This window comes from Vidua macroura, chromosome Z (assembly GCF_024509145.1).
Source record: "Vidua macroura isolate BioBank_ID:100142 chromosome Z, ASM2450914v1, whole genome shotgun sequence".
NCBI classification, from domain to species: Eukaryota; Metazoa; Chordata; class Aves; order Passeriformes; family Viduidae; genus Vidua; species Vidua macroura.
The window spans coordinates 23,515,012-23,537,788 of record NC_071611.1 but is presented as its reverse complement, the minus strand read 5'-3'; the positions used below and the strand labels follow the sequence as shown (position 1 = coordinate 23,537,788).

The following is a 22,777-nucleotide window of genomic DNA, read 5'->3' as shown; positions in this document are numbered from 1 at the left end:
ACTGCCTTTTGTTTCCACAGCAATTGTGTCATTCTAGTAACAGATTCTCAGTGTGATGGTGAATGAGTTGTTACATATTTAGGTTATGTGCTGCAAGAAGGAGGAAGGGCCATATGGAGTCTCAAGGTAGCCAGCTCCTATGAGGGTACTTCAGCTGTTGATTTGGTGGTACACATAGCAACTGACAGGATGGTACAGTAGGATAATGCACGACATTGGACTTCATTTTTTTGGACTGCTGAATGGTTTAGATTTTACAGACGTGGAGATGTTTTACCTAGTCACCTAAGTGGTTTAAACCATTTGGGAGAGCTGTGTTCTCAATGCAACAAGTGAAAAATGCCACAAGAAGGACAAGTTGCATTATCATAATTTCATTCTGTTGTTCTGATTCCAGATGTGCTTGCAAAACATCCCCTCTGAGCCAGGGAGCAACCCTTGCTCAGAGCAACCCGATAAGTCTGCTTTATCAGGCAAAGGAGAAGGGTTTCCCTTACCCTTTCTCAAGCAGTAGCAGCAGATTACCAGCCCTAGGAAAAAAAAAAAAAAACATATTGTGCAGGCTTAGAAGAGGAATACACTCTGCTTTCTGTTTAAACAAATCCTTTAAAACACTTTATGCAACTGAACATTTGAAAGTCATTTAGGCAGAAATGAAACTGGCACCACTGTATGAGCACCAACTACAGAAGAATGTGCTGCAACACTTGAGCCACTTATCATTGCTGCCAACATTATTTGTATTGTCTCATGGCTAGGAATACCAAATATTTAATCAAATTCCCTTGATTTTATAAATACAGAATACCAAGGCTGTGCTGCCCTCATAACTTCCTGTCAGTGGGCACATTACAAACAACAGTTACAGTAGATGGATAAGGTCATCACATGAGGAGAAAATACCAGTTGTGCCAGGGCATATCAGAGGTCTATCTCACCCAGTCTGCTCCCTGGCAGTAGCCATCTGTGGGTGCCTAGGGAGAATTTAAGGACATCATATAGTGATACTTTGACAGAACACTTTGACAGAATATTTTGTCACTTAAATGCAGTTGTCTTCCTTTACAACTGTCCTTCATGTTTTATTCTAAGAATTCATCTAGTCTCATTTGTGAGCTATGAAAACTTTAGCACACACAGTGTTGTTGGGTGAGGGGCTTCACAGATGATCTGGTTTTGGCTAGAGTGGAGTTGCTTTTCTTCACAGTAGTTAGTATGGACCTGTGGTTTGGATTTTTGCTGAAAACAGTGTTGATAACATGGAGATGTTTTCACTATTGCTGAGCAGCACTTACACACTATCAAGGCATTTTTTGCTCCTCGCCCCACGTCATCAGAGAGCAGGCTGGCCATGCAGAAGGACAGCTGACCCCAGCTGACCACAGGGATACACCATACCATGTAGCAGTCAGAGGCCCTGAAAGGCCTCCCTGGCGGTCACTCGCCTAAGATAAGACATGCATAGTCATGATGAATGGACCAAAGCAGTCCCTCTTCCACCCTTGGACCCTTATTATCTCTCTCTAAGGCTATAGGTCGTATTCTCCTCAACCCTGGCCATTGGACAATTTCCAACACCCCAGTATCCTACATAAACCCCATCTCTGCCCAATTCGGCAGAAGAGCTGTCACTGGAAACTTTCACAGGAGCTGCCAATAAAGCCACCGCTGCGGAACCTCATAAAGGCTTCTCTCTCCATCCCTGTGTCTGCTGAGGCACATAGCAAGCAACGAGCTGAAATCACTAAGAGTTGAACTCACTAGAGCTGAAATCACTCCAGAGTTGCTCACTAGATCGCCTGCAGCTGGGAGCTAGCCCAAGGGCCCAGACATGATGCATCTCATCAGCACAGCGCTATCTGGGACACCTACGGCGGCAGCTGCCCAGGGGACCAGACGGACCCCTGGGACCCCAGGCTGCCATACGTGGCCACTTGAACGGGAGAACTGGCATCCTGGTACTCCTGAGAGCAGCATTCCTCATGGATCGTTACTGCCTCGGGCCCGCCACAACCCTCTGAGGGTAAATTCTCTGTTATAGAAGAAGTTATCTGAAGAGCTGTCCAATGAACCTGAATATCACCATCTGGGACGAGCTCCTCAGGAGTTGGACAAAAGCAGACCACCCACCCAGCAGTCTTGGACCCACACTCGGCTGAAAAAGTGTAACTTTAAAACAGCCTTTCTGCACGCTTTTATCTTGGGTCCCTTTTTGGTGTTTTGTTTTGTTTTGTTTTGTTTTGTTTTGTTTTGTTTTGTTTTGTTTTCCTCCTTTTCACTGCTGGGAGGGGCAAGGGAACTATATAGCAATGGGATCAAAATCTAGTAAATTAAAAGGATCCCAGAACCAGAGAGATTTATATTTACAAATCCTAGAAATCCTAATTGCTAACAGCTTCTCTTTCTCTAAAGGCAATCTTTCAAAAACTAACTTGAAAAAATTTATAACATGGATCCTTTCTCAGTTTCCAGACTAACACAAACATGATGGGTTCAGACTCTTTTTGGGACACAGTAGGGACAAGAATATATGGTTTCCAAGCTAATGAAAATTTCTCTGTTACCAAATTCTTGCCTCTGTTTCACTCTATCACTAAATCGGTGGAAAAACCTAACACAAGCAGCTTAACAGCAGCAGAGGAAATTCCACCCTTATTTCCTATACCAGTCCCTTCAAATGCTAATTTGCCAGATAACAGTCCTCTCTGTCGGCTTACTCCTTCCTGGGATGGGGAACTGGGGAATCACGCTGCTCCCACCCACCCTTCCTGCACCCACGGGGTCTGCAGAGCCCGCCCATCCCTCAGTCCCTCCCTGGGCGCGGCAACTGCGGATCCTGCTCCCTTGGTTACCTAATGCATTGCACGGTGCACACACTGCTCCCCCACGAATGCTCGGGTGTAACGGCGTCAGTCTCGATCGGGTCTGCCCTGCCTTGCTCCAACATGCCATGCAGCCCACCGCGCTCTCCTCCTACCCCCGCCGCTGTGCCTCTCCCCGCCACTGCCGTGTCCCTCACCACCGCTGCGACTCTCCCCACCCCTGTTATCACCCCTGCCTGCCTGCCCGCCCCAGCGAATCTCTCTGCACCCCCCATGGTGCCCATGGCAGCAGCTCCCCTCAACCCCACCGCCTCCTCTCCCCCACTTCTCCCTTGCCTGCATTCCCAAGCGCTGCATCCACCCGCCCACCCTCAATGCCCCCCTAACGGCACCTCTGACACCCCCCACGGTGGCACCCCACTCCTCCACGCGCAGCAGCCCTGCACAGGCTGCCCCAAACGTGGTGCTGCCATTACCCCCGCCACTGCTGCCTCCCTCTAGCCAAGCCCAGCTGGCTGCCCCATCCCCCCCCCACACTCTGTCCAGTCCCCCACACCCCTGCAAAATGTCGTTCCAACATGCCCAAAAAAGCATAGAGTACCTCCTGACCACACCTTATCAGAGGACAGTGAGTCTGAATCTGACACAGACGAAATTGTTCCATGGGCTCTAACTAAAATGGAAGCGACTCGGGCAGGGGATTGGGAACTAGCTCAGAGAATTACTGCCTTCCCAGTAAATTATATAAAGGGGAAAAGGGGGGGAGGGGCACTACTAGAACAACGTGGGAACCTAACATAAATAAAGAACTGATACAACTACGAAATATAGCCAAAGAATATGGTAGAAGTTCACATATTTTCAGAAATTTCCTTGAAGCACTTTTTTCTGCGTATATTCTGGTCCCTCACGACCTTAAAAAGATTGCCAACTGCCTTCTTTCCCCAGAAGAATATATGCTATGGGAAAGACAGTGGAAAAGGCAATTAAAAACCCTATCAGACACCTATGCTCAAGACGCAAATAGGCCAGATTTTACAGTCCAACAGCTGGCCAGAGAAGGGGATTTATAGAAACCCTCTGACCAAGCTAACACCTTACCTAAGGCAGCACTACAATTGGCTATTGCAGCAAAAACCTCCTTGCTTCTTAACCCACATTACTCTATCCCTACACAACACTTCTCTAGTATTAAACAGGAGTAGATGAAAGCTTTATCAGGTTTGTAGACAGAATTAAAGATGCTCTGGAAAAATAGAGAGCACAGAAGCAAGAAAAGAACTGTTGTGCAAGCTTGCTTTGTCAGAAGCAAATGAACAATGTAAAACAATTCTGAGGGCCTTATCCTTGGATACAGAACCCACCATAGAGCAAATGGTGGAAAGCTGCACACGTCATCTGTCCACTGAAAACACAGTGACCCAAGCAGTCTCTAAGGGTATTGCAGAAGGAGTTTCTGGTGTGTGTGCAGGAGTAACTTCTAAAGACCAGGCCCGCTGCTATCTCTGTGGGGAGTTTGGACATTTTATAAAGGACTGTCCAGACAGGTCACTTACCCGAAACCCTCCTAACACATACCATAGACCCCAGAACCAGCAGTGCTACCAACAGCATTCGGGAAACTTCCAGCGGAGCGTGGCCAGGCCCCGCGCAAAGACAACAAATCAAAAGCCATCCAGATCCAGCCACGCATCATCGCAGCAGATTCCAGGTCACGTGGAGAGGATCCAACCCTTGGAGCGATACAGATGGGAACATGGCACCAGTTGGTAACTGCTTTATCCATTGACTTTAATAATAAGGATGTTTATTGTATTCCCACAAGCAAGCATGGGCCAAAAGGTGGTTCTTTTAACATTTTAATGATAGGAGACACTCTCCATGGCCCAGAGGAAATCTTTGTCATTCCAGAGGTACAAACAGTGCACCCAGGACAAGAAATCTCTGTCCAGCTGTGTTGCATGGATTTACCATTTTTTCTTTCAAAGGGAACTCCTATCGCACAAGCCTTTCTACTCCCAAAGAATCATGGGGAACAGCTTCCTCTCAACCCTACCGCAATGTGGGCACAAGCTGTGGGACAAAGTAAGCCTACCATCGAGTGCGGTCTATCCTACAGAGGAGAAAAGTTCCACCTGCCAGGGATGCTGGACACTGGTGCGGACGTGACCAACATCGCTTGCTTGGAATGGCCAGCACACTGGGGACTACAACCGGTAGCAGGAATGATTTCAGGGATCAGTGGAGCCACAGTGTCCATGTGAAGCAAGCACAACATCCTTGTCGAAGGGCCTGAAGGCAAGCTGGCAACCATCTGCCCATTCGTGGTAAGAGCCCCCATCACCCTTTGGGGAAGGGATGTTCTATCCCAGTGGGAAGCTTCCCTACGTATTCACAGTCAGGATTTCTGACTGGGGCCACTGAGGAGCGCGCACTACCAGATACCCCTCGGCTCACCTGGAAACGCTAAGACCCACTGGATTGACCAGTGGCCCCTCTCTAAAGCAAAATTGCGTGCACTACAAGCCCTTGTGGAAGAACAGCTTGCCAAAGGTCACATTGTTGAGACCACCAGCCCTTGGAATTCTCCAGTCTTTGTACTGCAAAAACCTGGAACGGACAGGTGGAGGCTCTTCCACAACCTTCACAAAATCAATAAGGTCATCGAGGACATAGGCCCCCTCCAGCCTGGCCTACCTTCACCATCGATGCTGCCCCGAGACTGGACACTTGCCATCATAGACATTAAGGACTGCTTCTTCAGCATTCCGCTGCACCCCCAGGACGCTCCACGGTTCACTTTCTCCATTCCCTCTCTTAACAGAGAGGCTCCACTCAAAAGATACCATTGGTTCTATCTCCCCCAAGGACTAAAAGTCTCACCCACTATATGTCAGTGGTACGTCGCTCACATCCTGTGTCCTGTTCGGAACCTATTTCCAGGTGCAATCATCTACCACTATATGGATGATATCCTGGTCTGTGCATCAGAAAAAACTTAGAAAAAGCAGTTAAAGGGACAATCAAAACCATAGAAAAAGTAGGGTTCGAGATCCATGAGGACAAAATACAATACACCAACCCATGGACTTATCTTGGATTCCTGATCTGAGAAAGGACAATTGTACTCCAGCAGCTTGCTATCCAAGACAACCCAAAAACCCTGAGACACTTACACAGTCTGTGCAGATCCATCAACTGGGTACATCCCCTGCTAGGAATTACAACAGAAGACCTTGCTCCCCTGTTCAACCTTCTCCTTGGCAACGAGGACCTAGACTCTCCACACACGCTCACAACAGAAGCCCAAGACACCATCGCCAAGGTCCAAGAAGCCCTGTCTTCATGCCAAGCCCATCGCTTCAAGCCCAAGCTGCCTTTCCAGTTTGTCATTCTCAGAAAAGCACCCCGGTTCTATGGACTGATTTTCCAATGGAATCTTCAACTCTGAGACCCTTTATTGATACTGAAATGGATCTTTACAAACAACCAACCTTCAAAGACAATTACCACCTTCCAGGAAATAATGGGACATTTAATAAAAAAGGCCAGAACTCGCCTCCGCTCCCTTGCTGGGTGTGAGTTCACATGCATATATTTGCCACTGACCACTGGGGATCTGGAACAATTGCTCCAGACCAATGAAAACCTCCAATTTGCCCTAGACAGCTATACAGGCCAAATTTCCATTCATATCCCAAAACATAAACTTTTTAATGCAGTCTTTAATATGACCCCAAAATTAGTCCAAAGTAAAACACCATTCAAAGCTCTAACAATTTTTACAGACAGCTCAGGGTCATCCCACAAATCTGTAATGACTTGGAAGGACCCTAAGACTCAAAATTGGGAATCTGACATCCAAATATGGAGGGATCTCCGCAGATTGCAGAATTAGCAGCTGTTGTCAGAGCCTTTGAGAAATTCAAAGACGAACCCTTTAATCTGGTCACAGATTCTGCATATGTCGCAGGTATAGCTATGAGAGCAGAACACGCGCTTCTCAAAGAGGTTTCCAGTCCAAAGTTACACCAATTGATTTCAGCATTAACGTGCTTAATCTCTCACAGAAAGAAACCCTACCATATAATGCATGTGAGGTCACACACTGATCTCCCAGGTTTCATCACAGAAGGGAATAGGAAAGTGGACGCATTGGCCATGACAATAGAGACTGCTAACGTTCCTGACATCTTTGCCCAGGCAGAGTTGTCACGCACATTTTACCATCAAAATGCACCTGCCCTTATCAGAATGTTCAAGCTTTCAAAAGATCAAGCAAAAGCTATTGTTGCCACATGCCCGAACTGTCAGAATTACCAGATACCCTCGATGGGGACAGGAGTCAATCCCCGAGGACTGAACGGCTGCCAGCTGTGGCAGACAGACATAACTCACTTCCCACCTTTTGGAAGGTCAAAATATGTGCATGTATCGGTCGACACATTTTCGGGAGCAATATTTGCATCAGCTCATCCAGGAGAAACTACACAGCACACCATAAAGCACTTCCTCCTTGCATTCGCTACCCTGGAAATACCAAAACAAATCAAAACAGACAATGGACCTGTCTATACCTTTCGAAAATTAAAAGAGTTCTTCAGTGAATGGGGAATAGAACACAAGAAAGGCATACCAGCAAATCCCACAGGACAATCAATCGTGGAAAGGACACATCAAACCCTCAAAAGAGTCCTCAATCAGCAGCGAAGAGAAACAAAAATCATACCTCCAGTTGAGAGACTTTGCAAGTCTCTCTACGTCATCAATTTCCTAAATTGTACAACATCAGATCCTGACCCGCCAATACTTTGCCACTTTGCAAACACCACCCAAGCAAAGCTTACTGAGAAACCACCAGTGCTAGTGAAGGACCCGGAAATACATCAAATTTCTGGGCCTTTCCAGTTGATTACTTGGGGTAGAGGGTATGCATGTGTTCTACTAACATCTGGTCCAAGATGGTACCCAGGAAAAAACATAAAACCATACCTAGGCACTGCAAACACTACTCCCACAAACAGTGACAAGAATTCCCTGGAGTCAAATACAAGACCTCCTCAAAATTAGACAAGTTCTGCCTGGAGACTAAGACGTTGCCAAATGTCCACATAGAGAAGAAAATACCATCCCATCACGCGACAGTAGACAAAACAGAAAGTGGAACAACATTCTGCTGTAGCAGTCAAGCCATAAGCCAGACACAGCCTGAACACAAAATTGTTCTCTGAATGACATGTTACTACCCTTTATTTACCCTAAAAAACCCTATTGCTTTCCCTTCTTAACTCTTACCAAAACCTCTAACCTTATAACCACTCCCCCATCCTTAGCTTATGGAGAGAAAAAAAAAAAAAGGGGGGGGGGGGGGGAATGAAAGGAAGAAAGGAACAAGGGAGAAAACCCTCTCCTCCCACCATAAAGATAACAAATTTTGCTTATATTCCCTATCAGAAGTGCCATCCTTGTCCAAAGATGAAAATTATCTCCGTCGGTGCTGTCCTCACCGCTGCCTGGATGCTCTTCACCGTACCATATGCCTTCGGCTGGATTAGCCCACAGCCTAGCCACAATGTTTGGGTAACCTTAGCGAAAACATTAAAACAGGATAACATGTGCTTATCCATGGGAAGCATTGATAACCCACTTTCCACATGTTTAGTAGGGATTCTATTCGTAGCAGACGACTGGCCCGTCTATAATTCAGAGCTCCTCTGCACCACAGGTAAGAGACCCAACATGGTAGATACTTGGGACGAGTGGACAAAAATGTTGCCCAATGCTCAAGAGGAACCCCAAGAATTGGACCTGTTGGGGTCCTCTAAGGCAACATACTGCGTCAAATTTTACTTTAGATGTCCAAAGAACAATTGGCCAGAAATTGACCAGACAAAAAACACATACAGAAAGGATGTGTCACCCGTTAATAAAGCCTATAACTATCTGGATTGGTGCAATTACACCACTTGGGTGATCTCTGTATCCTCTCTCCACCACAAACTATTACCCAAGAGAATGTTTCTCATCTGTGGTGACAGAGTATGGGCTGGGATTCCCTTCTGCCTCCAGGGAGGTCCCTGTAGCCTTGGAAAACTTTCCACCCTCACTCCAAATACTCCAAACCTTGTTACATAATTGGAAAAAGGAAAGCAAATTAAAACGCCACAAAAGATCCTACACAGAATTTGATGAAGATTGCAATCCAAAATCATACGATTGGAACAAAACAAAAAAGATTGCAGTTTCCCTATTCCTACCCTGGGTAGCTGCAGCTAAAGCTCTTGGGGAAATAAATCACTTAGGGTGCTGGCTCAGCAAGCAAGCCAATGCTACCTCTGCCGCCCTAAGCAATCTTTTAAAGGAAGAAGAAACCACGAGACATGCATCACTTCAAAACTGAGCAGTGATCGACTTCCTACAGCTAGCCCACAGACATGGCTGTGAAGACTTTGAAGGGATATGTTGCTTCAACCTCTCTTCACGCTCAGAATTCATCCACGCAAACATCCAGAAACTGAAGGAACTTGTGAAGGACTTAAAAGTAGAAAACAACCCAGACTGGGTCAATGACCTTTTCCGTCATTGGGGATTAATGGGATGGGTTGCATCTTTGGTTAAGGGAATGTTGTGGATTTTCATTGTAATTGTCATTGTGTTAACTATGATCTCATGCCTTGTCCACTGTTTCAAAAGAACTATAGGACACGCCTTTTTACTAAATACAGCAAGTGGAGTTGTAGCAGTCAGAGGCCCTGCAAGGCCTCCCTGGCAGTCACTCGCCTAAGATAAGAAATGCATAGTCATGATGAATGGACCAAAGCAGCATCTCTTCCGCCCTCGGACCCTTGTTATCTCTCTCTAAGGCTATAGGTCGTATTCTCCTCAACCCTGACCACTGGACAATTTCCAACACCCCAGTATCCTACATAAACCCCATCTCTGCCCAATTCGGCAGAAGAGCTGTCACTGGAAACCTTCGCAGGAGCTGCCAATAAAGCCACCGCTGCGGAACCTCATACAGGCTTCTCCTCTGAAATCACTAGGAGTTGAACTCACTAGAGCTGAAATCACTCCAGAGTTGCTCACTAGGTCACCAGCGGCTGGGAGCTAGCCTGAGGGCCCAGACAGGCTGCGCCTCATCAGCACAGCGCTATCTGGGACACCTACGGCAGCTGCTGCCCGGGGGCCGGACGGACCCCTGGGACCCCAGGCCGCCATAATACCATACAGTGTCATGCTCAGCACACAAAGTTGGGGAAGGTTAGCCAGGGAAGGCCACAGCTTCGGGCCATGCATTTCTCCACAGAAGCTGACAGGAGGGGATTAGTAGCAGGGAAGTTTGAATTTCTGACTTCAGTGTACTAGGACACTTTCAGCCTTGCATCTGATGACCTGGCTCAACCTTTACTCAGCTGCATCACCAACACACAGACCTGGACACCACTGAACCCTGCCAAGTCATGTCCAAAGCTCTCTGTTTCCTATCTATCCACACGGTCTTGAATTTTAATCGTATTGCTGAAGTCACTAAGGCAGGGAGAAAGGCTGTGTCTGGTCTCATCAGCATACTGAATATTACACTTATCACACAGAGAGCAGCAATAACTCCAGGGTAATTAATTACTTAAGGTACTGCAGCTCTCAGAAACACAAAAAACAATTAGTATAATTTAACTTTATAGCTAACATAACAAGTTAAAATAGAGAAACAAACCCCTTTTCTTTTTTCGGTTCATGAAAAAGGACATAAACTCTTCTGTGAACAGGCCTGATAAATAGAATTTGCCTTTAGGGCATTACTGATGAAAAATGACAAGTGTAATATTTTTATCTAGCACTTTGCTGAGATTCTGTCAGCAAATCCCCAAACCTTGCATTTCCAAACTACTCTAAGGAAGATTTTATCCCTTAAGTCTCTTAGAAGATTCTTCTTTTCCAAAATATGTTGGTGTTCTGACATTATGGTGTTGTCCATGGAAATGCTTTAAAACCCCAAAGTATTGCTTCTCCCCAGGAGACCAAGACTGGTTCATGAAAAATGAAATTTTGATCTCATGGGTAGATAAATGTGCTGTGCAAGCATTATGCTGAAGTGCAGAGAATTTTTCAGCTAAACTGGTATTTTATGCCATAAAGAACCAATGTTTCTATCCATCTAAACTGTCTGCCTATTTATATTTCCAATCACCATGGCATCCCGTCACAACAAATGGAAAAAAACTCACAAAAGCCCCTCTTCATTTGTTAGTCATCATTATCAGCACATAAAAGCCATCAGGTCCTGTTTTCATTGCTAGTTCAAGTACCCACTACAGCTCCCAGGGTGCTGCATCTGCAGTCTGAACATGCAGTACTCACTTCAAACTAGAGACAACGTGCAATGCTGAATGTTTAAATGCTTTCTCCACTGGAAATTTTTTTTTGATCAGTAGCTTTTTTTTTTTTTTTTTTTTGGATCACTAGCTTTTGAGGTGGAATGCCACTGGAAACTTGCATAAACAAAAGGCTAAAAAGGGATTTCTCTGTCAGTGACCTATTAACATCTATTAATACATGTCTTAGTATGCAGTCTTAAGTCTTACACTGTCTTGAGTTTGAAGGCATCAGCTTATCTCAAATGGACTAAAAATCCATCATCACTATAACTTGTTAGAACTGCAGCTAAAGCAGCATTCCCTTCTGGCATGCACAATATCTTGATGACTTAAATTGATTTCTTCAGACAGAGGATCAAGCTTGCAGATGATTTGCTTCTTCTACCACTGCTGAGCATGTGTGGGTGCAGATTTAACTTGCCTAAATCAAGTCAAGGATAGACTCTATGCTCTTGAAAGAGGCATAGAGTCTTGCTGAGTCTTGCAGCCTCTTGCTGAGGCTCAAGGACCAGTTTAACTTTCCTGCTTTCCATTACAACCTAACAGACCACCAAAATTATTTAGCTCATTCCACCATTCTAACCAGGTTCATGCTTCTATATTGCTCCCCTGGCACCAAGTTAGGGATCAAGCTATCTCTGCCCACCCTGAGGGATACCTGGGGATACAGACACCCAGGCTAGGCCATGGCCTCCAGAGAAACCTGACAGCAATGTTCCAGACAGGGTGTGGGTTGGTGATATCATGGTGCTGCTCCTTGGGAAGCAGAAGGTTGCAGTCCAATGTTACTGCTGCTGGAGTGAGACAGTGGTGGCAGTGTGAGGCAGGTTCCCCTCTGTCCATGCCACAGGCCCTAGTGCCCCAAACTCCCCCTTTAGCACCTTGTAACTTGGACATTTAAATTAAATTGACTGATTTATGCCATCTGTAGTTAAATGTATTATGTGTGTATGTTTCTTCAATTTATAAATAAGACTGCAGTCAAGGAAATTATATTCCTTGTGTGCTGCTTCACTTACCAAATTGGCTAAAATGTCTTTTTTTGTGCTCATTACACTTTAGTCCCACCAGCCAAGGATGGGTATGCAATTGCTCACATTTGAGAAGAAAATCAGAAAAAAATAATAAAAAGAGAAATCCAGGAGCCAAAGATATATTGCAGGGTTAATTTAAGGTCAAGATTTAGCTTAAAGTATAGTTCATGGCAAAACAAAACTAACTGCAGTTCATAATTCTGAGCACCAGGAAAACTGCAACCTAGGACATTGTAATGTATGTCAGATCCCCTCCTATTCTCAGGTAACAAATATTCCCCCAAAATGTATGCAAATAACTGTTTGCAATGGAGCACCACAGGCTTCAATACAAGCTGTGGTCACCAGCAGCAGACAGGATCAAGAAGGTTGAGTGAGGCAAAGCAGTGGGAACATCTGATCTGCCAGTGCCTCAACCTACAGTTCTAAATGGTGGTCTAATTCTAAGAATTAGAATTCTAATTCTAAGAATTCTAAGAAAAATACTTTACATGAAGTCAAATGCATATGTGGCAAGTTCAGAGCTGCCCTGTGATGCTTCATGACTACCATGCACTGTCTTGCCTCCAGCAGACTCTGTGTGAATATGTTGGTTCATCTCAATGGGGAGACATGGAGGAAGAGCCAGGAAAAATAGAAATAGCTCTGGCAGTCATCCCTGTGAAGGTTCAGGAAAACAAATGCTAGGAAAACAGTACAGAGAGAAACTTTCTCTTTAAACATCTCTCATATTTTAAAAATTAGGCTTTCTCCTCAAGGTCTGCAAAACTCATCACAGACTTAGAAAAGGTGAAGTAACTGATGAGCTGTGACTACTGGTTATCACACAATCACAACCATTTCACTCCCACTGTAAGCCTTCTCCTACATGTGCATTAGTTACTCCTTACCTCTTGCTGTAAACTCCAGTCTTAATTAATTTTGGATGAACCATGTTGTTTTTTGTGTTTCCTGGGGTTCTTCAGTGAGGATGGGTTTTGGTACTTCTTCATCATCTTCCTTGTTATTCAGTGTTCAGTACCTCAGTATCCATTAGCCATAAATTATCATTACTGTGCTGTTGCCCTCCACTACTGTGCCCCTGGTGCACAGAGCTGAAGCAGCTTCTTGTCACCAGATGTAGGTTTCCTTACTGTTTCCATCCAGGAAAGACAACAGTCCGAGGTTTTTTCCTAGTCTTGTCCTCCACTTCAAAGATACCGAAGATGCCACTGGTGATGACGTGCTTGTGTTAGAGGTGGCAGCCTTGCTTATACTGTCCCCAGCAGTAGCTAAAATACTGAGTGCAACCTGTTGCCTTTACACTGTAAAGTATCACAAAATGGATAATTTATTTTTTTTTCATTGCAAAAGGGAAAGTGTAAGGAAAAGAATGCCCTCTTTAAACACCCTCTATTTCACTCTATGGAATCTGTGAGCAATTTGGGAGATGTCTTTGGTATGATGTCACCCTCTCTCCTTGCCTGCCTGACTTCCTGTTAAATCTTTAAATATGAATACCCCTGCATGTGTTGTTTTACATCAAGTCTCCTTCTTTCTTTGCTTCCTCTGGTCCTTCTGATCTGCAATCACTGCTCCCTACCATTTCACCCTCACACTTATCTCCCTCTACAATGGCATCCCACACTTTTCATAGCTAAATTATGTCTGGCAGATTATTGAACCCCTTGACCCCATATAGACAAGTTTTGCTGTGAATATATATGTAAAAAATGCAGTAATGAGCCAGTGGAGAATGAAACTGTTAACAAAGTAAAACATTAGATGGCGGATGGTTAGTGAGGCAAGACATAACCTAATGCAGCTAGTGAAGCAGAATGGTGACAGAGAATTGTCCTTCAGGACCCACTTGTCCTAGCAAGGGATTTTAGTAAGTTACTGAGAAAGAAATCTGTATAAAACATATTAAGGAAGTAAGTGAGTGACAGGATATGAAAATTACTATTGGACCATATGATCTCTGAGGCAGGAAAATATCACACAGGCATGTTTGCCCGACCCATCACAAATGACTGACTAATCATAAGCCAAGGATCATGCTCGAAGGGACCTCCTGGCCATTAATTCCATACCCTTGGTCCTGTAAATTGTACAAAAACCCATACAAAAAAATTTAATGTGAAGCATAATTATACTTGTACTGTGCTTTCCAGCTCCTCAAATGGATTTCAAACAGAGGTGGTGACGATTTAGGCAAATCCCTGTTTGCTACACTGCCAAGAACATACATTAGATACTATCAGTTATGTAGGGATTGTTTCTCCCAGATCTCCTTTATTTGTGAATGAACTGTATACTTCCCTGACTGCATTTCTTACTTCTCTTATTGCTGCCTCAGGTCACCCAATGCCAACATATTCTAGGAAATTTCTTCCCTCCCTCCCTCCCTCCCTGGCAATAGCTTACTGCTAAGCCATCCTCTCACCGGGTGAATAAGGATGCTCTCACACTTTGAACATCAGCTTCAGCATGCCCAGTTTGAGTTGCAATGAACCCATATAACTCCAGCAACAACCGTGTCTCACCACTTATGCCACTCCTTTGCACTTGCATAAGGGAAAAGCTCACCTCTGCCTGCTTTTTCTTCTAATTTCCTGAGGTAGATAAACTGCAAGTCTGCTGATATTGTTTTTTAAGCTATCTAGATCCTTTATTTGTGCACTGGTTATTCACAATAGGAATGACATCATGTTTTTGCAGAGTATTTTCTAAATACTGTCTTCCAAGCAAATTTCAAGAGACTATCTTTTGTACAGAGATCTGCAACTCCAGTTTGACAGAAAACATCTTGCAATTAGCCTGTTATTACAGCAAAATTAACATTCATAATTACAAAATAGGGCTTTGTGACCTTTTTTTAAACAGCAGAACACAGTGTGTTTTCTAAAATAACCAATTTTCAAGATGATTTTCCAAGCAGTATTTGACAAAGGTAGTGATTAGCTTAAACAGGCACTTGTTATTCTGTCCCATTTGAAAACCTTCTTCAGTTTTGCAGCTCTACCTATTTTTTTCTCTTGCCAGACTTTGAGGATAGGGTAAGGAATGAACTTTTTTTTTTACCAGAAGTCAGTATCAAAGGAATATTTTCAAGGGTATATTCATTATTTCTTCAGAGACAATATCAGCAAAAAATCTTTTCTTGATCTTCACTCTCCAAACAATGGCAATTTCTGAGAACAACAAAGAAACAAAGTTTGGAGTATTGCATTGCATTGAGCAAGAGAAGTACAAAGTTGAGAATTGAAATCTTCTCTAGAAAAGTTTAGCCTGTAAATCAAGCCAGTGCAGTGCAGTGTATGGCCACAGCAGGAAAATAAAAGATAACCTATTCAAATCACTAAACTGTATTTTCATGATATGCCCACAATGCTCACTGCATTAAAGTGGTTTGCAAATGGCACACGGTTAGGATAAGGATAGCAATCTTGCTGACAGATTTGCACACATATGCATAAAATATGTGTGTATGCAAACATCCATACACAAAAATTGGCTAAAATCCAGGCTTGCAAAAGCTTTTTTTGCCCCTGAACTGATTTGTTCTTTGGTATGCAGCTTTATTTATAATAAAGAGAGCTTTATTATAAATCTGTTAGTGTTTGGGAAATATTCCCCAGAACTTAAATTCACAATTAGCTCTGAATTAAGCATTCAGTAATGACTGAAATCTTTTCTTCCACTGCACAAAGTTATCTAATTTCCTCTGAAAAGTTCAAGGAGCAGCTAGTTTATTTTTAGCCAGTCTTTCTTGTGTCTAAGGAAACGAATAATTTTGCAATATTGGTATGCTAAAAAAAATACTTTGTATTCTTTGAACTTCATCATGCTAGAGCATATTACATGCTCATAAAGAAGCTGAGAGATGAGCCCTTAAGCATGCTGTGCATAGAGACGTCTTCAAGAGGAATATAAACACCTGACGCAGAGGAATGCTAGTGTCAGTGATTCTGTAGGGAGAGATGCTGATGTAGAACAGGCAGATAGGTGGTTCCAAGGCAGTACAGCACAGACAACAGGGGCAGACAAGGAAGCAAGAAATAAATGTCAGAAAAGCAGAGGCCATCCAGCTGCAGTCCTAAACTCACAGGGAGAGGGAGCGGTGTGACATGCATATGCATGAACCAAACAAAATTTCACAACAGCACAGCCTAAAAAATCCACTATGGATTATGGACTTCAAAGTCTAGAGTCAGAAAATTCACTTCAGGGAGTGTGGCACCCCTTTTCCCCTCCTTAAAGGTAATGCTGGTGTGAAGCTGGATATGTCTCTGGGTGGAGGATCTGACAGATGCCAAACTGTTTTTTCAGATTTCGGGTGTAGCATAGTAATAGACCTGCACATGAGGGTAATTCAGCTGCAAAGCAGCCAGGTAAATGTTAAGGAGACAGGTAAGCTGTGCTAATTTACAATCACTGGTAGCACTGGTATAAGAAAGGCTCAGGAGGGCCAGTTACACCCAAGGAAACAAGAAGGAACAATGGGAGAAGTTATTACAATGGATATGTTTGTTAAGGGACAGAATTTGGAAAATACTATTCCTGGATATATGCCTTGCAATAAGTCCTTTCTAAGTCTGTGTGATCCTGTTACAAGGAACATGCAGGAATGAATTGGGTTTTTTCCCTGTTGCTAGTTGGTTTTTAGTAAAGTCTAAGTAAAGAACCAGCAGTTTTCAGTACAGTGTGTGACAGAATACATAAATCAAAACAAAATTCTCTCCAGAGGCCATGACACATGTATCTATCATATTGTTCTGTAACAGAGTCCAACACAACTCACCATTATGCCACCAAGAGGAATCCAAGGTTAATGTACCTCTTTATTTTGCACCTCTTTTTTTCTTCCTTTTTTTCTGGGCAAGGTGTGGTGAGGCAGAGGGGGAGGTTGGTTGGTTGATTGGTGGGTTGGCTGGCTGGCTGGAGTTTTTTGTTTGTTTGGTGTTTTTTGAGCTCCTGATTTTTGGATCACCATAAACTATGTCACATTGAGATTTGTGTTCCTGGTGGCTGGTTCTTGCTAGCGGTGGGATGTGAACAGGGTAAAAAAAGAGGAAATGGTTACTGGAACAGCACCAGAATGGTACCGTTTACAAACTCAGTAGGCTCTTTGTCATCCATAGGACAGATTGATGTCCAGCCCGCCATTGATCCTGAAATCTGAAAAGATAATGCATGTCATGCTGCTTAGTGTGCCAGGAAGGGCTGTTTGGTGCTGTTCCACACCTGCATCTGTGGCTTCCATTTTATGACTTTATTGCTGTTGATTTTTTGATTGTTTTTTTCTTTGTAGAGCAGCATTATTGTTTTGTAGAGTCCTCTCACATTAAAAAAAAGAAAAACAAAAAACCACTGTATTACTACATGCTGCCTGTCAAATGTGCCTCTATCATACATAAGGAAATAGCAAAACAAATAAAAAACCCCACAAGTGTAAATTCCTGGCAGAGAGAGGAAGTGGAAACACTGCATAAATGTATCAGTACTTCCTCCCTTTCAGCGATATGAAAAAGATTTTGAAGCAAAACTGGCAACTCTGTCATCAGGAAAAGTGTTTATTCCCATAAATCTGTAATGCTCAGAAAACATAAAGCTGTTGATTGCACAAGTCACTCCTCCCATAGCTTTAGCAATGTCTTACTGCCATGACTTGGTCTCTGCATCCAGCATATTTCCTGTTTCTTTACATATAGTTCATATTCACTCCCACTCATTTAATAAAATTTTTTCTTGCTGCTGCTGTTGTGTGCTTTTTCTGTTTGTTCACTGCAGGGCTGGCACCAGTTGCCTGTGTCTGAAGAGCTGCTAATGTTTATGAATGAGACACCACTTAGCATAAGCAAAACCCAGTGGAAAGCCCAGCAATATGAAATACAGAAAATACTGATTTATTCTTCTTCTGCTTGTTTCCAGGTTAAATCACTTTGTTCTTCAGCATCCCATCTGTAAAAAAGGCTTATGAACTCACTAAGATAGGGACTATGGTACTGCTGCTTTTGTATGTGTCACGTTTTCATGTGTGTTTGCTGCTGTAATGTATTGACTTGCTGTAGCACCTAAATACTGCGGGTTTATCAGTTTAAAAAAGTTGTAATTTACAAAACTAAGTAGAAGTTCACGAGGAGAGGAAAGTGATAACTTAGAGTAGCTGAGGTGGAAATAGATACCGACAAGGACACATTGATGCACAACAGCAGTGGGGGCACACGTCATTTGTCCCGGGTCTCTGTACTCAGGTATGCTGCTGCAGTCAGCTGATACACCCCTTGGACATGCATTACTGCCGCTGCCCTGGATGACACAGCCTAAATGCTCAGATGACAAGACCACAACCCCAGTGTGCTCCTCTGCCTCTTGTCTGTATATGTAGCTGGCATTCTGTGTTCTTTTCCCTTCCAGATGAAAGCAGCACTGATGAATGAAGGAAAGGGATTGCACAGGCATGTGAGCTCTTCCCTGGAAGCAGGAAGAGATTGACTAAATGATGCTGATTATCCCACCCCTCAATTAGCCTCTCTTTCCACTTACTCATCCTTTCCTAGAATTGTCTGGCTGGCTGCAGCTGCAGGGTTGGAAAGTGGGGGAAAAAAACCAAACAAGCAGAAATAGACAAAACAATGAGCAGGCAAGCATTTGTTTAGCAACAGCATGGCATTCTGATGGCTGAGAAAGTCTGCAAGGATGATAGGATGCAAAGACACATGAAATTACAGAGCAGAACGGATCCTCTTTGCTTACCTGCTTGCCTTTGAATCTAAATAACTGAATTGAGCGGAGACAAAGCATAGAGTGAATGTTGGTTCAGCTCTGTGTAGATCTGGCATTTTGGAAAAGCTCTAGCTCAGGATTTAAAAAAAATATTCCTTTTTTTTTTTTTTTTGACAATCCCCCTTTACAAAGTACTGGTATGTGGAGAGGCAGACAGAAAAGAATCTTAATTCTCTTACTTCCTAAGTCACCCCTTAGAGTTTTAGCAGACACTTACTTCATTGTTAATAATCACCATTAAACAGTATTTTCCACATAGGCAGCTTCAGAAGTCACTGGATGTTAAGGAAAGAGCCTGGCTGGACCATTTGAAACATGCAAAATAGCAAAATTACTTAGTGAAATTCTGCGGTCACTGTTCAAGTAGGTCAGAACAAATGATCTTATATGCCTGTCCTGACCTTAAAAAACTACTATCTATGAAAAGTTCCTCATGAGGTAGGAACGAATCAACTGAGGCCTTATAGGATCATATAAATTCTTTAAAGCAATTTTAATTTTAAATTTATCTTTTTTAAACAAAGAAAAAGCACACATGCTTGATTCTGAAGCTGATTTGCTCAGTGAAAGAACATTATAACTACAGTTGTATGACTACAACAGTCACCTATCCTGGAAAAGTCAGCGCTCCTAAAAATGAAGGTTTGCAAAGACCCATCTGCTCACTCCATTTTAATTATAGTTTTCTTTTGTTAAAATCCTGTTCTCAGCAAGCTGGATTGGATAGCATTCTCCAATGTTATTGACTGCTAAGTTTTCACATTTCTTCTTCTATCCATAAAATCAGAGAATCATACAATATCTCAAGTTGGAAGGAACTCATAAGAATCACTGAATCCAAATCCCCGCTCCTTGCAGGACTACCTGAAGTTGAACCATATCATTAAGAGTGTTCTCCAGACAGTCCTTGAATTCTGATAGTCTTGGTGCTGTGACCTCTTCCCTGGGGAGCATGATTCAATCACTGACCACCATCTCCATGAAGAACCTTTTCCCAATCTCCAGTTTGAACTTTTCCTGATGCAGCTTCATTCCATTTCCCCATATCCTATCACTGGCCACCAGAGAGAGGAGATTAGCACCTCTCACTTCACTGCCCACCTTGAGGAAGTTGTAGGTTGCCCTGAGGTCACCTCAGCCTTTTCTTCTCCAAGCTGAGGAAACCAAGTGGCCTCAGTCTTGCCATTGAGAATTTTCATTGTAACCACCTTGGTCACAGTCTTCTGGGCACTCTAATAGTTCAATGTTCTTTTATTGTGACACCCAGAACTGCCCCCAGCACTCGAGGTGAGGCTGCCCGAGGGCAGAGCAGAGCAGGACAATCCCCTCCCTTGCCTGGCTGACCATGCTTTGCCTGATATCCCCAGGACACAGTTCGCCCTCCTGGCTGCCAGGACATTGCTGATCCATGTTCAGCTTGCCACAGACCCAAATCTCCAGATCTCTTTCCCCAGGCCTCTAGTCCTCAAATATGCATGTACATCCAGGACTACCTTGTCCCAAGTGGAAAGTCTGATGACTGATCTTGCCTAGTTTCTAATGGTTGGTAGTTGCCCAAATTTCTAATCTACCCACATATGTCTGCAGAGCATCTCTACCCTCAAAGGAGTCCACAACTTTTCCTAGTGTAGTAAAATCACCACACCTATTTAATGTGCATTTGACCCCTGCATCCAGATCTTTTATAAAAACATTATAGAGCACTGGCACTAAAATGGAGCCTTGAGGAACCTCTGGTCCCTGGCTGCCAGCCTGATGTAACAACATTTACCAAAACTCTTTGAGTCCAACCCACCAGCCAGTTGCTTACACAAGGTATTATGGACTTAACTAGCTGTATGCCAGGCAGTTTATCCAGCAGGGTACTGTGGTAGACAGTACCAAAAGTTCTGCTAAAATAAAACCAGTCCACATCTACTGGGTTCCCTTGGTCACCTAAGGTTACTTTGACAAAAAAAGAAAATTAAATTGGTCAAACAGGACTTTTCCCTTGTGAACCCGTGCTCACTGTGATGACTGCATTGTCTCTCAAACAATGTTTTTCAGTAACTCCCAGAAATCCTTCCCTATGATTTTACCATGTGCTGCAGTGAAAATGCCAGGCTTATTACTTCCAGAGTTTTCTTTTTATTCTTCTTGAAAACTGGGACAAATTTCCAAGTTCCCTCTGACTGGCACATCTCCAGACTCACAAGAAAAATTAAATATAATGGAGAGAGGTCCTGCAAAGTGCATCAGCCAGTTCTTCCATAGAAAGAATCCTATGCAGCCCCATACACCTGTGTGCATCCAACTGAAACAGCAAGTCTCATACAATTTCAGGACTGCCTGGGAATCTATCATTCCTCAAGTGACAGTCTTCCAACAATGGGCTCTGAGGATCCCAGCCCATCATTGGTCTTGAAGATGGATGGTGAAGGTGGCATCATTCTCTGCTGTGTCTGAAATTTTATTTGGACCTCATCAAGCAATGGACCAATGTTATCTCTGATCCTTTTTTTGCTGTTAACATATAAAAACCAAAAAAGTAATTTTTCCTTTCCTTCACAGTTTGTCCTGCACAGCTTGAATTCTATCTGAGTTTTGGTCACACAAATTTTCTCTCCACAGAGACGAGTAGCATCTCTGTCATTCTCCCATGTCACCTTGTTTCCAGTGTTCATATGCCTTCCTTCTCCATCTAAGTTCACTGCTCAGCCTAGCCAACCTTCTGCCCCCATTGGCTTGACTTTCAACATGTTGTGTTTGGCTGCTCCTGCACTCTTAAAAGAGAGCTCTTGAAAAGGGACAAGCATATAACTCAAATAACTTTAAAAAAAAAGTTTCCCAAGAGACTTTACTAACTAGTTCTTTAAGCAGCCCATAGTCTGCTCTTCCCCATACAAGATGACAAGCAATTATTACAAATGACATTTATGAAGAAAAGCAGCACACTAAATAAGGTAGATAAGGGGAAAAAGTGTGTCCTCTCTAGTCACTTAATTTTCTTATGTGTCTAGACTAAGAATCTAGCACCTCAGAACCAACTCCCACCTGAAAATAAAGAACATATATGAAATAATTTTATTTTAGCTATTTTGCCAGTTAGAGACAAGTTTGAGCAGAGTGCAGCAAGTGCCCCAGAGCTCTGTTCCCAAGAATATTTGGGTCCAAGAGATTAGTCTGAGCAGACCAAAACTAGTGATCTCCTTGCTTTTCTTAGTAATGATGAACAAGGTCTAAGTCCATGTGCATGAGGAGCTGATATCTGACAGTCATGAAGTTCACCTTGTAGAAGCTCCTGCTGCTGCAGTATGGCATAAGAAATTACCTCTTGAATAGTGAGCAATAAATCTTACTGGATACTTCTCAGAAGTGAGGCCAGGGAGCCTGACAAAAAGCAAAATTAAATTCTACAGCAGAGACTGGTTTGAGGAATATAGTTATGTTCTACCCTGGATCTTGATGAAGAAAAATTCAAGAATTTTTGGTACTAAAATGATGGTATTGTGAACTGCCCCTTTTCTTATGTCCGAATGAGTTTGCTTAGGAGAAAGAAACAGACTTGAAACTTGACATTAATTTGAGTTAAGGTTGCTGTACAAAGGACTCACCATGTCATGGTTTAATACTCAAGGCAAACTGCAAAGCAGGTTAGTATCTCTAAAGAGGTGCTGACAATCCCTATTAATAGGGGCATTGCCTCTTTTGCATCCAGAAGGAAAATAGGCAGGGGAGAAAAATTCACTTTCAAACAGCATTAAATATGAATTACAAATAATTCAGGCCTCAAAGAGTG

General features: G+C 43.3%; 1 protein-coding gene and 1 long non-coding RNA gene across 3 annotated transcripts; one reads left to right on the top strand and one right to left on the bottom strand.

Moving 5' to 3' along the window:
* On the bottom strand, nt 1-6,546 carry LOC128821879 (uncharacterized). Of its 2 annotated transcripts, none has more exons than XR_008441260.1 (4): nt 5,999-6,546; nt 5,706-5,802; nt 1,296-1,445; nt 1-530 (listed from the first exon to the last, which is right to left on the bottom strand). It is a non-coding gene; the product is annotated as an uncharacterized LOC128821879 (long non-coding RNA). The 2 variants fall into 2 exon arrangements; XR_008441261.1 differs by having other exon boundaries at nt 5,710-5,802.
* Nucleotides 6,547-7,118: 572 nt separating this feature from the next.
* On the top strand, nt 7,119-9,933 carry LOC128822292 (uncharacterized). Its single transcript, XM_054003982.1, has 3 exons — nt 7,119-7,237; nt 8,277-8,792; nt 9,778-9,933. Exons 1-3 carry the CDS (start codon nt 7,121-7,123, stop codon nt 9,931-9,933), a joined length of 789 nt encoding a protein of 262 aa, XP_053859957.1. The 5' UTR covers nt 7,119-7,120.
* Nucleotides 9,934-22,777: the final 12,844 nt, after the last annotated feature.